Raw genomic sequence first — 13032 nt, forward strand, 5'->3', positions numbered from 1 at the left:
AGGGAGGAAGGAAGGAAGGAAGGAAGGAAGGAAGGGAGGGAGGGAAGGAGGGAAGGAAGGAAGGAAGGGAGGGAGGGAGGGAGGGAGGGAGGGAGGGAGGGAGAGAAGGAGGGAAGGTAGTTTAGAGATTGCAAGAGGAAATGGGGGGGTCAGAAGCAGGAGTCCGATTCTCATATTTGGCCAGAGCCTCTGTGCTTGATTCCCTAGAACATGGGGCTCCCATGGGAATGTCTTCAGATGAGGGGACAGTGTCCCTTAGATGCCACACTAGACCAAAGTCTCCATCCCCGTTGCCTTGGGACTCGGGGTTCCCATGAGGAATTTTAGGTCACCTCCCCCCCCACGTTGCCTCCTGTGTACCCGTCCTCTCCTTCAGCACCTTCCTGGGCCAACCCCGCACTGGCCCATTCTGATCTGCCTCCCCTTCCTCCTGTGCTGCCAGCCTCCGTCTCCCTCTCTGATCCACCCTATTCTTGGTAGCCAGGGGTAATCTTCCTGAAGCCTAAATCCGAGACTTCCTGCCCAGAATCCTCCATGGCTCCCTGGCCTCATCAAGGTAAAGTAGGCACTTCATAATGAATCTTTAAGGTCCCCCACAATCCAGCCCAGGAGACTGTTTTGCTTCTGGCTTCTCTCCTCTCCCTGTGTCTCCCTAATCCCTTTCGGAGCTGCCCAGCCCTCCAGTGAGAGTGTGTTGGGGGCTTTGAACCAGCGGCTCGTGCCGTCTCTTTCTCTCCTGTTGAGTTGGTGCCAGCAGAGGCCTTGGAAGGCTGGCCTGGAGGGCCATTTAATAGCCTGGTCCTTAAGAGGTCTGGCACGAGGACCCTGGAGGCAACCTAGTGGTCACCAGTGGAAACCGGCTTAGCAAATTATGGCTGTAGACCAGAACTGGCTTACGGGCATTATGGAGGATGAGGGGACACATCACATGATGTCATAAGGACATAATCAGGTAAATCCAATATGTGGGGCATTCTACAACTTGCATGGGAGCTTTTAAAAAGCAAATATTATTTTTTTAAATGTCAGGAAAACTGTACCCCACCCCAACCCCCTTGCAAAGATAAACTAAAGAAACATGACCAAATGCAAAACATGAACCTGAATTGACTAGTTTAAAAAAAAAAAGGATCACAAAGGCTGGGGGCATAGCAGAGTGGTAGAGCACCTGCCTGGCATGCTCAAAGCCCTGGGTTCAATCCCCAGCACAAAATAATAAATTATTTAATTTAATTTCTTCATTTATTTATATTTTGGTACTAGGGATTGAATCCAGGGCATTTTATTATCAAGGCACATTCCCAGTGCTTTTTAAAATATATTTTATTTTCGATACAGGGTCTTACTAAGTTGCTTAAGGTCTCAATAAGTGGCTGAGGCTGGCTTTGAACTTGTGATCCTCCTGCCTCAGCCTCCTGAAATGCTCGGATTACAGACATGTACCACCACGCCTGGCTAATTAGTTAATTTTAAACAGCCATTTTAGAGGCAATTGGGGAAATTTTTACCATGGGTAAGATATCAGATGCTAAGGAATTATTGATATTTTCTGATAAGTGAGACTCACATTGTGGGTACGTAGGAGAACAAACTCATTCTTTAGACACGTTGAGTATTCTGGCCTCTCTGAATTCTATGAGACCTTATAGAGAATCACTGAACCCGAGGTGGTCTTGGGGATCCCCAAACACAGAGTTGATCATGACACATGCCTCCCCAGAGAGACAGGTGTCAATGAGATTGTGCATACCCAGCCCTTTATGATCACAGCCAGTATTTACAGAACACGTTGTACACCATTAATTATGTATGTCCGTTAACTGGATTCTCAAAACAACTCTGGGAGACTGACACTATGGCAAATTAAATTTTTATTTCATTTTTTAAAAAGTTTTAGTTGTAGATGGACACATTTATTTTATTTATTTTTAATGGTGCTGAGGATTGAACCCAGTGCCTCACACATGCTGTGGCACCAGCAGAGCCCCCAGAGTGGGGCCCAGCCTGGGAGTAGAGCACCCGATGGCAGAGCGTCATGCCACTCCACACCAGGAAAAGGGGCTTTGATGGTGGCAGATGCACACTGAGGGCCCCTTGCCCAACCAGGGGCAGTAACTGATTAACCAGGCAAATCTTTAAGATTTGAAAGCAGGGAAAGTAAAACTATAATAATGTTTTAGAGACACACACATGGGTGGTCAGACAAAAGAGTAAGAAAAACAAGGAAATGATTAACACAAAAGTCAGAGAGATGGCTGACTTCTGTTACTCAACATCGTGTTTGTGAAATTGAACCATGTGGTTGTATACATCAGCAGTTTGTTCTTTTTATTTGCTGTATAGTATTCCCTCGTCTGACTAAGTTGCAATGTATTTATTTATTCTTCTTTGATAAAAACTTGGGTGGTTCCCATCTGGGGGCCATGATAAACATTTTTGTACATTTTTCCTGATGCCAATGTTCCAGTTCTGCAAGATATATACTTAGCGTGGAACATTTGGGTTATAGATTATGTGTATTTTAAATTTTATTCAATAACACTACACTGCTTCTCATTAAAATATGAAACAATTGCAACAAGAGAGCTGAGGTGACTTTCCCAAGATGGAAAAGCCAAACTGCCTTGAATCCAGAGTTCCCGCTCCCCAGACCGTGGTCCACCCAGCAGCCCCAGGCATGTGGTGCGCATCTCGCAAGAGTGCACTGTGACACTGAAGGTGGCCGGGGGCTGAAACTGGGGGTTTCCTTTCCTGTTACTGTTACTCCGAACTCTGTCCCCATTGGTTAATAATTTACTACCCCCAAAGAGCTTTCGATCTTAAAGATTTGCCCAGTTAATCAGTCACTGCCCCCTGGCTGGGCAAGGGGCAGTCAGTGTGCATCTGCCACCATCAAAGCCCCTTTCCCTGGCGTGGAGTGGCAAGGGACTCGGGATGCTCCGGACCCGTCGGGTGCTCTACTCCCAGGCTGGGCCCTCCTCTGGGGGCCGGCAGCCCCTGAACTTCGATGGCGAGGCCTTCCACCTCAAGGGCACAGGGGAGCTGGCGCGGGCTCTGCTGGTGCTACGGCTGTGTGCCTGGCCCCCTCTGGTCACCCACGGGCTGGCGGTGAGCTGTGACCCTGAGCGTGGGCCTGGAGGCTCCCAGGACTGGCTCTGAGCCCTTGTTCCCTGTCACCCAGCTCCAGGCCTGGTCTCAGCGACTCCTGGGCTCGCGTCTGTCGGGTGCCCTTCTCCGGGCATCTGTCTACGGACAGTTTGTGGCTGGAGAGACCCAAGAGGAGGTGGAGGGCTGTGTCCAGCGGCTCCAGGTGCTGGGCCTCCGGCCCCTGCTAGCGGTGCCCACTGAGGAGGAGCCAGACTCGGCTGCCCAGACGGGGTGAGTAGGGGCCAGGGCCAGGGAGGCTGGGGCGACAGCAGGAGGAGGCTGACCGCCGGACCCTGTCCTCTGCTGGCCGGGCAGTGAGGCCTGGTATGAGGGCAACCTGGATGCCATGCTGAGGTGTGTGGACCTGTCACGAGGCCTCCCGGAGAGCCCCGACCTGGCTGGGAAGACCCTCATGCAGCTGAAGGTGACGGCGCTGGCCAGCACTCGGCTCTGTGTAAGGGACAGTAAGACGATGGGGGTGGCGGAGGGGCTGCCCCCCACGTCCCCTCACCCCCCCCACCTGCCACCCCATTTCAGAAGGACCTGACCTCATGGATCACGAAGCCAGGGGTCTCCTCAGAGCTGAGCCCAAAGAGGCTGGCAGAAGCCATGGACTCTGGACAGGTAAGGACTTGAGGGGGGCAGTGCCCGGGAGCAGAGTCCCCCCCACTAGACGTAGCAGGCATGTTGAGAGAAACGGCGAGTTTAGCGGCCGAATGATGCACAGGTGATGTGATCCCATAGAGTATAATGCATCTGAATATTTCTCTTATTGCCTAGTGAGATCATAGTTCTTGTGACGTCATATCACGATGCTATCACTTACGTATTGGTGGTAATGTTGGTGGAAACAAATCTACTGCGCTACCAGTCAGAGACAAGCATAGTACAGCTGGGTGCAATGGCACACGCCTGTGATCCCAGTGACTCAGGAGGCTGAGGCAAGAGGATCACAAGTTTGAGGCCAGCCTCAGCAACTTAGGGAGACCTGACTCAAAAATAAAAAGGGCTGGGGGGAGAGCTGGTGCCCTTGCCTAGGATGTGTGAGATACTACATTAGATCCTCAGCACTGCATAAAATAAATTTAAAAAGTGCAGCAGTGCGCTGTGTTATGCAGGCAGCAGCTTCAGAGATCTCGTGTTTGCCAGATCTCTGGCATTGAGAGGTCACGGCTTGTGGGCTTGATGTCGCACGCCTGTAATCCCAGCAGCTCAGGAGGCTGAGGCAAGAGGATCGTGAGATCAAAGCCAGCTTCAGCAAAAGCGAGGCACTAAGCAACACAGTGAGACCTTGTCTCTAAGTAAAACACAAAATAGGGCTGGGGAGGTGGCTCAGTGGTCAAGTGCTCCTGCATTCAACCCCTGGTGCCCACCCTCCCCCAAAAAAGAGGCCACAGCTGATGACTGAGCTCTAGGTGTGTGGAAGCACACTTCATGAGGTTCACACGGTGGCGCGTTTATCAGAGTCAGTCCCCGTATGTAAGTGCAAAGGCTGCACCATATTTAACTGCCACTTCTTCCCAGGCGTAGAACGATCAGGATGAATGTGGCTGCAGCCGCGGCACATGGTGGACGTGGATGGCATATGAGTCCTCCCGGGTTCTCAGGGGGGAGCCCAGGGGCTGAGTGCTCCCAAAGAAGGGCTGGACAGCAGCTCTTTCTCCCCAGATGACAGGGTGTCAATATTTTATCAGTCAACACAGCTGAACCGAGTGCACTGGCTGTTCCTTATTCCTTTTTGTACCCATGTCCTGTGTCTCCGCCAGCCACTCCATCTTGGGTAGTGTGTATGTATCTTTTTATTATGGTGATTTGTTTCCAGAAATAGTATTTTGGGTGATACTTCCAACACACACACACACACACACACACACACACACACACACACACACAGAGGATTGAACTCAGGGGCACTCAATCCCTAGCCCTTTTTTATATTTTATTTAGAGACAGTTCTCACTAAGTTGCTGAGGCTGGCTTTGAACTCATGATCCTCCTAACCTCAGCCTCCCGAGCCACTGGGATTACAGGCATGAGACACTACGCCCGGCTTCCCCCAATATTTTATCATGAATATTTTCAAACATAGAACAGGAAAAATTATATATATATATATATATATATATGTATATATATGACAGCTGTATACCTACCATCTTTAATCATATAGCCATCTCTTAGTACATTTAGAGGACAGGTTCCAGGACCAACTAGGGTGCCAAAATCCTAGGATGCTCAAGTCTCTACATAAAATGGTGTGCACTGGCTGTTATTAGCATATAACTTATGCACATCCCCTGTACACATTAAATCATCTCTGGATTACTTATAATACTTAATGCAAATGTAAATATACTCTCTTGTCTAGGGAATCATGGCAGGAAAAAAGTCCTACATGATCAGTACAGATGTAATTTTCACATTATTTTTACTAGCTATTGCTTGAATCCATGGAAACAGAACCCACCAATCTGGAGAGTCCACTATACTTCCTTTAATTCATATCTATCCCTCTATCCACCTTCAATCCATCTTATTTTGTGATGTCTTTCTTTCCTTCCTTCCTTCCTTCCTTCCTTCCTCCCTCCCTCCCTCCCTCCCTCCCTCTCTCTCTCTCTCTCTCTCTCTCTCTCTCTCTCTCTCTCTCCCTCTCTCTCTCTCTCTTTCTTTCTTTTCTTTCTTTTCTTTACCAGGGATTGAACTCAGGGACACTCGACCACTGAGCCACATCCCCAGCCCTACTTTGTCTTTTACTTAGAGACAGGATCTCACTGAGTTGCTCAGTACCTCGCTTTTGCTGAGGCTGGCTTTGAACTCACGATCCTCCTGCCTCAGCCTCCCGAGCTGCTGGGATTACAAGTGTGTGCCACTGTGCCTGGCTCTGCCTGTTTCTCAAATATGAAGGTTCCCCAGGCTTAGGTCCTGGCCCCACCTCTCCCCCACCACAGCAGCCTCGGTTTCCCTGCTCTGCACTAGTGATGCCCATATTTCTGTCTCAGCCCCAGCCCTTCCCCCAAGCCTCATGGATACTTCCCCTGGAACATGGATCTCACACTGGCCTCGGTGTCTCCCCAAACCTGTCCCTCCTTCCTGTCCCTCTCCTCCCATCTCGACTCCACCCCACTGCCTTGGTCTCCATATCCACTGTCACTGCCATTTCCCCAGCCCCTGGCATCTAGACAAGATATGATTAACACACATCAAAAAAATGAATAGTGGAGAACTTATTTATCACTCACACTATGCCACATACTGTCAAGTATATTTTCTGCCATGAGTTTAGACAATGAACCTAGGAACCCAGGCTTTGGAGGAGGCTGAGGTTCAGATCCCAAGTGTGCCCCGACTAGCTGTGTGACTTTGGACAAGTGACTTTGCCTCTCAGTGCCTCAGTTTCTCCATCCACAAAATGGGGACCATGACAGTCCCTCCCTCAGAAGACCGCAAATGAGTTAAACACCTGGCCAGTGCCTGGAGTGGCGGGCTGCATGGAGTCGGGCCCTACGAGGAGGGGTGTTATGGGGAGGAAGCCCTGGCAGCTGCTAACTCTCCCAAACCCCTGAGACCAAGCTCCAGGCTGGGAGAGGGGCAGTTCTGTGATGGGGAAGAGGCGACTGGGCGGGTGCCCCCAGCTCTTCCTTCTTCCTGGAGAACCCTCTCTGCCAAGATGGGAAGATTGCAGTGCCCAGAACAACGTGTCCCCAGGTGAGGGTCGGTCAGCAGCCTCAGGCTATGTTGTCCCAGGGGGACTCCGTGGGTATAATAAGGGATTCCGTCCCACCTGGGCCTCGTTCTTTACCTTCCCAATTTCTTTGAACTCAGCTAGAGTCCCTTGACACCCCAACAGTTCCCATTTACCTTTTTGAGTCCCCACAAAAAGACTGTGAGTTTGGGACGATTATTGCTACCGTGTTACAAATGCATTTGTTCCTAACACATTTAATTTGGGGTACTGTGCCCTTGAGGGGTATACTGGGGCACCTGGACCCTCCTGTCTCTCTCTTTGCTTTCTGGCTGCACGAGATGAGAGGTTTCCTCCTCTATGCAGTCCCCACCTTGATGTGCTGCCTGGCCACGGGCCCCTCAGGCCAAGTGGCCATGAACCAAAACCTCTGAAACTGTGAGCCAAAATAGACCTTGCCTCCTTTTCAGGTGCTTACCTAGGGTATTTTGTCACAGGGACGGAAACCGACTAACACAGTGACCAAGACAACTAGGTTCCTGCCCTGGAGTCACTTACTTGCTAGCCAGGGAGAGGAGACCCTCAATCATTAAAACCCAAGTCAGAATGTGACAGGTCTAAATGAGCATTGCGGGGAAAATGAGGCAGAGGAACAGGAAAGGCAGGTCCTGGAGAGAACAGCAAACTAACAAAGATGAGGGGGAGGGAGAGGAGGGAGCCAGGCAAGTGGACATCATCTGGGTAACAAGAACGAGGACCCTCAGGGGGGAAGGTAGCTGGCACATTCAAAGGGTGACCGGGAGGCCAGTGTAGAGGGCAGAGCAAGGAGGAATGTGGAGCAGAGAAGTCACAAAGGACCAGACCAGGAGAAGCCTTTGGGGGCTACAGTGGGGCCCTTGGCCTTGGATGAGGAAATGAGGTCCCAAGACACCACTGGGAGGTAGCATGGCAGTCTCTGTGAGCCGTCCGCTGGGCTCAGCACCTTCCATGTCATCCTGAGTCTCTGCATCTCTCCAAGCTTTAATCTCCTCACCGGAAATTGGAACTTGAATAACATTAATATCTGTCAGGATCATTGTGAAGACTAAGTCTGATCGTATATAAAGTCTTCTACTCATTCTAGTAATGACAGACAGTGCGTGCTTATTACGTGTGACACTGTCTTGTCCTGATGGCATCCAGGAGCATTTCACATATTAACCCATCTTCTGCACACAGCAACCCCAGCAGGAAGGAACTATTATCATCTTCAGTTTACAGAGGAAGGAACTGAGGCCCAGAGAGGTTATATGACTTGCTCAAGATCTCACAGTAGGGCTGGGGATATAGCTCAAGTTGGTAGAGTCCTTGCCTCGCATGCACAAGACCCTGGGTTCAATCTCCAGCACCCTCCCACACACACACACACACAAAATCACACACTGAGTGGTAGAGCCAGGACTCCAACCCAGAGTGTGATCTCCTAACCTTTGCATTACGTCTACCTCAATAAATGGTGTCTATTGGATATGGCTATTTTTTCTACTTCTAACAATTTCTAAAATTTTTCCCCTTCTTGATGATGGGGGAGAGGAGACATAGGCCCTGGAAGCATCCAGCAATCCTGAGCCCCTCTCTGCTCCCCTGCTGCCCTCCCAGAACCTCCAGGTGTCCTGCCTCAACACTGAACAGAACCAGCATCTCCAGGCCTCCCTGAGCCGCTTGAACCGGGTGGCACAGGTAATGCCAGCTGCAGTCTTGCTCTGTGCCCCTGCGGGACATCCCTGGGATCCTCACCAGGGTCTCTTTTCCCCTCAGTATGCCCAGGCCCGGCAGGTGAGGCTCCTGGTGGACGCGGAGTACACCTTCATCAACCCCGCGCTCTCTCTGCTGGTCGCTGCCCTGGCTGTGCGCTGGAATAGCCCCCGGGAAGGTGGGCCCTGGGTGTGGAACACGTACCAGGCCTATCTGAAGGTGGGTGATGCCCTCTGGAGGCCCGTGGGTGGGGGCCCAGCACCTGCCCCACCTCCACCCACCACGTGCCCTGTAGGATACACACGAACGGCTGCGGCGTGATGCTGAGGGGGCACACAGGGCAGGCCTGGCCTTTGGAGTGAAGTTGGTCCGAGGTGCCTATCTGGAAAAGGAGAGAAAAGTGTCCCAGCTCCAGGGGACAGAAGATCCCACTCAGCCTGACTATGAGGCCACCAGTCAGAGGTAGGGCTGGGCCAGGCAGTCTTGGGAGCAGTAATAATACGTGACCTTGAATTCATCAGAGTTCACTGCCAGCCAGCATCCTGTATCTGTCTACGCGTGACTTCCCCTCCCTGGTCCAGGACTCTGCTCACCTGCATGGTCGCCTCCTCCTTGGGCTCCCTGCTCCTCCCTTTGTCCCCAACCATCACCCCAGGCTCTTCGATGTGCCCTAGTTCATACAGCCAGTTCCCTGTGGGTTGTTGCCAATCATGTTCTGTGGACGGTGGTGCGGGGACCACCCTTGGGTGCTGGCATCCCGTGCTGGCAGCGTTCCCCCTGTTGTGAGTCTGCCATTGTGTCAGAGACTGTGCACACACACCCTCACAGCAGCCCTGTCAGTGAACTCACATGGCCACAAAAGGAGGAAATGGCTCAGAGAAGGGATGTCCCTTAGAGCTGGGACAGGTGGGATGAGGGGACTTTTGAACTCCAGAGACCCTACCCCAGTCCCTGGGGCCTGACCCTCACCCACCAGGTGAACCGAATGGGGCATCTCCCTTCAGTTACAGCCGCTGTCTGGAGTTGATGCTGAGCCTTGTGTCCCACCATGGCCCCATGTGCCACCTCATGGTGGCTTCCCACAATGAAGAATCTGTTCGCCAGGCAACTAAGCGGTATGAGGAGGGGGAGTGGGAAACAGGTGCCCACAGGAGGGCCCCCTTCCTTCAGAGGATTGGGCAGAGGGCGATGGGGTTACGGTGCTTTAGAGAGGATATAAAAATATTTAAGCCCTGGATGGACAAGGAATTGTCCCTTATATACTGGGGCGTGGGGAAGTCTGATAGTTCCAGGAAGTGACCAGGACTCATTGGGAGTTCTTTGGGAGACTCACATAGTTATTTATCATTGAGTTCGGAAGTACAATTATTCTTCATTATCCACAGATGATTGGTTTCAGGAACCACCCCCTCGGACAAAATCCTTGGGACACTCAAGTCCCTTGTCTAAAATGGCATAGTATTTGCATGCACATCTTCTCATGTACTTTTAAAAAAAATAGTTGTTAGTGGACACAATAACTTGATTGTATTTATTTGTATGTGGAGCTGAGGATCGTACCCAGTGCCTCACACATGCTGGGCAAACGCTCAACCACTGAGCTACAGCTACAGCCCCTCATATATTTAAATAATCTCTAGAGTACTTATAATATCTAATAGAACATAAATGTTATGTAAATAGTTGTTACACTGTACTGTTTAGTGAATAATTGCAAGGAAAATGTATGCGTTTGGTGCAGGCACAATTTTAAAATAACATTTTTCATCCTTGGTTGGTTGAATCTGAGGATGCAGAATCCATAGATATAGCAGGCCAACAGTACTTCAATATTGAATTACCAGAGCAACCTATGGGTGTGCAGTGGCTCCAGATTTGCTCCTCCAGATTCAGTCATTATCTTTCATGATGGATGATGTGGTCTTTTCTGTAGCATGTGGGAGTTGGGCATTCCTCTGGATGGACCTGTCTGTTTTGGACAACTTCTGGGCATGTGTGACCACGTCTCCCTAGCACTGGGTATGTGAAGGGTCCATCTCCCATTCATACCTGGAGCTACCTGCTGCATGCCTCATTTCCTCCCAGCAGATCCTTTCTGCTATCCCCAACCAATCCTGGCCGTGTTCCCATCCAGAGCCCAGAGAGTTCCATCCTCCAGCTCCCTCCAGATAGATGAGTTGTCCCGATATCTGTGGGCCTTGCAGGGCTGGGTCCCTGCTCTCTGCTGGTTCTTGATCAAGGGGCCACAATTCCTGTCTGCTTTGTGATCTTGACTGTGCTTCTCCCCAGGACCTGAGGCCACAAGATTTATGTCTCCTTCTGCTAGATGTTCAGGGATACAAAACCATTGTACCCTAAATCACAGCTTGAGGTTTCTTGAGCTCTCCAGGGATGCAAATTTGGGCTGCAAATACGAGAGGGAACTAACCCATGGCCGTGACCTCTCAAGAGATGGATCTTTCTGTTTTCTTCCCTGTTCTACTTATGGCCATTTCATTTCTTGGGAGTGGGAGAAAGTGGAAGAATTTACTTCTCCTTGATTTTTGTTCTAAGGGGTGTAACTTTCTCTGTTTTGCAAGGTAGTTTTGGAAAATTTTTCCTATAATTCTTCCTCTAGTGAGGCTCACAGCTCAAGTGTACCCTGACATCAGTGAAATCATCAAACAGGAGCTCTAATTTGCATGCAAAGCATTCGTAGCTTCCTGTACGTCCTTCTTTCTCAGATCTCATTTTCTTTTAATTCTGAATTAGTAAATTCTTTGCTGTCTTAGCAGAATTATTATTATTATTATTATTATTATTATTATTATTTGGTACTGGAGATTGAATCAAGGGGTTGCTGAGCCACATCCCTAGCTCTTTTTATTTATTTGTTTTTAAATTTCAAGTTGCTTAGGGCCTGGCTAAGTTGCTGAGGCTGGCTTTGAACTTTTGATCCACCTGTCTGATACTCCACTGGGGATTACAGGCGTGAGCCAGGGTGCCCAGCTCTTGGCAGCATTTTAATTATCTTAAGAAGATTCTTTGAAATGTTTATTCCAGAATCAAACTTTTTTCTCATTGGGAAATTTTGTCCAACTCACTCAAGTCTGCCATGTTCTTAAAATGGAAATCTCTGTTGAAGATGGGGCCTGGGTGCCTCTCCCCAAGCCTGAGCCTGTCCCCTGATATCACTCTCCCTCCAGGACAGGCTGGATATATGGTGTATAAGTCCATCCCCTACGGCTGCCTGAAGGAGGTGATCCCCTACCTGATTCGGAGGGCCCAGGAGAACCGCAGTGTGCTGCAGGGTGCCCGAAGGGAGCAGGCATTGCTCAGCCGAGAACTGTGGCGGAGGCTGCTGGGGAGAAGCAGAAGGCTACCCCATTAGCACCCCCAAGGGTTGTGTGTTCAATAAAGATTCTGAGCTACTGCCCAGGCTGCTGTCCTGCACTGATGCTGCTTTTTTGTGGAAGGGTTCATCTCAATTTTAACCAACCCAAGCGAAGGAGATGTGGGGCTCAAGAGAGATTCTTTAAATGGCCCCAGCACATACCAAGGACGTCGTTCAAGCACTAATGAAACGTCCCCCTCAACTCTGAGATCTCCCATCTTGGAATAAACCTGGGCAGTAATTGATGTGGGAGCTTCGTTCATCTCAGTGAATACCCAAAAGAGGAGCATGGAGGAAGAGTGCACGCTGAGGCACTGACGATGAAAGGTTGGGCCAAGGTCACATGGCCAGGGACGAACAGAGCACCTTCCCAGTTAATAAACACTGGGCTCTTTTTGAGCTAGGTTCTGAGGTGAGTAAGGCTGGTGACATAACAGTGACAAAGAGGATCCTGGGCCCTGCATCACAGGGCCAGGAGGTGTAGACAGACCCACTTCAGACAGTGATAATCCAGAGTGGTCAGGGCTATGTTGGGGTAGCATGGCGGCTGTGGGGAGCCAGAGCAGGCACCTGACCCAAGCTGAGGATGATCAAGAGACCATCCCCCAAAATTCATAAGAATCATCACGAAGATTGAGAGGAGCACTCAAAGCAAGGACATGTGCAAAACACAAGTCTGGCATGGATTGGGGGGTGGGGAGGGAGGCAAGGATAGAGGGGTGGGATAATACCGTCTCACAGGCCAGACTGTAGAGCTTAACCTCTGTCCCAGGGGAACTGGGGAATCAGAAGGGGTTCAGACAGGAGAGAAACAGGGTCAGTTTTGGCTGTAGGAGACCCCCCTGGCTGCCATGTGGAGAATGGAGTAGAAAGTGATATCAGGCTGGGAGCCTGAGAGGCTGGAGCAGGGCAGGGAGGGGAGGAGGAGACAGGTTAGGGGACATGAGGCTGAGGGCCAAATGGGAGGGAGATGGCCAGGGTGAAGTTCAGGGCTCTGACTTGGAAAAGGGGGTCAGTGAGGCCAACCCTGAGATGGAAATACAGGAGAAAACAGTTTGGGGAGAATTCTGAGGCCACTGTGGGTCCTGGGGTGTGT

The 13032-nt window shown here is 50.5% G+C and overlaps 1 protein-coding gene across 3 annotated transcripts; it reads left to right on the forward strand.

The window, feature by feature from the left end:
• The first annotated feature begins 2831 nt into the window (after positions 1-2831).
• Prodh2 (proline dehydrogenase 2) lies at positions 2832-11995 on the forward strand. 3 transcript variants are annotated; one of them, XM_005330575.5, is made up of 10 exons: positions 2874-3108; positions 3182-3378; positions 3463-3601; positions 3685-3771; positions 8468-8548; positions 8627-8782; positions 8859-9025; positions 9568-9678; positions 10497-10582; positions 11749-11995. In XM_005330575.5, exons 1-10 carry the CDS (start codon positions 2935-2937, stop codon positions 11931-11933), a joined length of 1383 nt encoding a protein of 460 aa, XP_005330632.2. In that variant the 5' UTR covers positions 2874-2934; the 3' UTR covers positions 11934-11995. The 3 variants fall into 3 exon arrangements, with proteins under 3 accessions (XP_077889312.1, XP_040135428.2, XP_005330632.2); XM_040279494.2 differs by lacking the exon at positions 10497-10582 and having other exon boundaries at positions 2833-3108; XM_078033186.1 differs by lacking the exons at positions 9568-9678; positions 10497-10582 and having other exon boundaries at positions 2832-3108.
• Positions 11996-13032: the final 1037 nt, after the last annotated feature.

Source organism: Ictidomys tridecemlineatus, chromosome 15, assembly GCF_052094955.1.
Source record: "Ictidomys tridecemlineatus isolate mIctTri1 chromosome 15, mIctTri1.hap1, whole genome shotgun sequence".
NCBI classification, from domain to species: Eukaryota; Metazoa; Chordata; class Mammalia; order Rodentia; family Sciuridae; genus Ictidomys; species Ictidomys tridecemlineatus.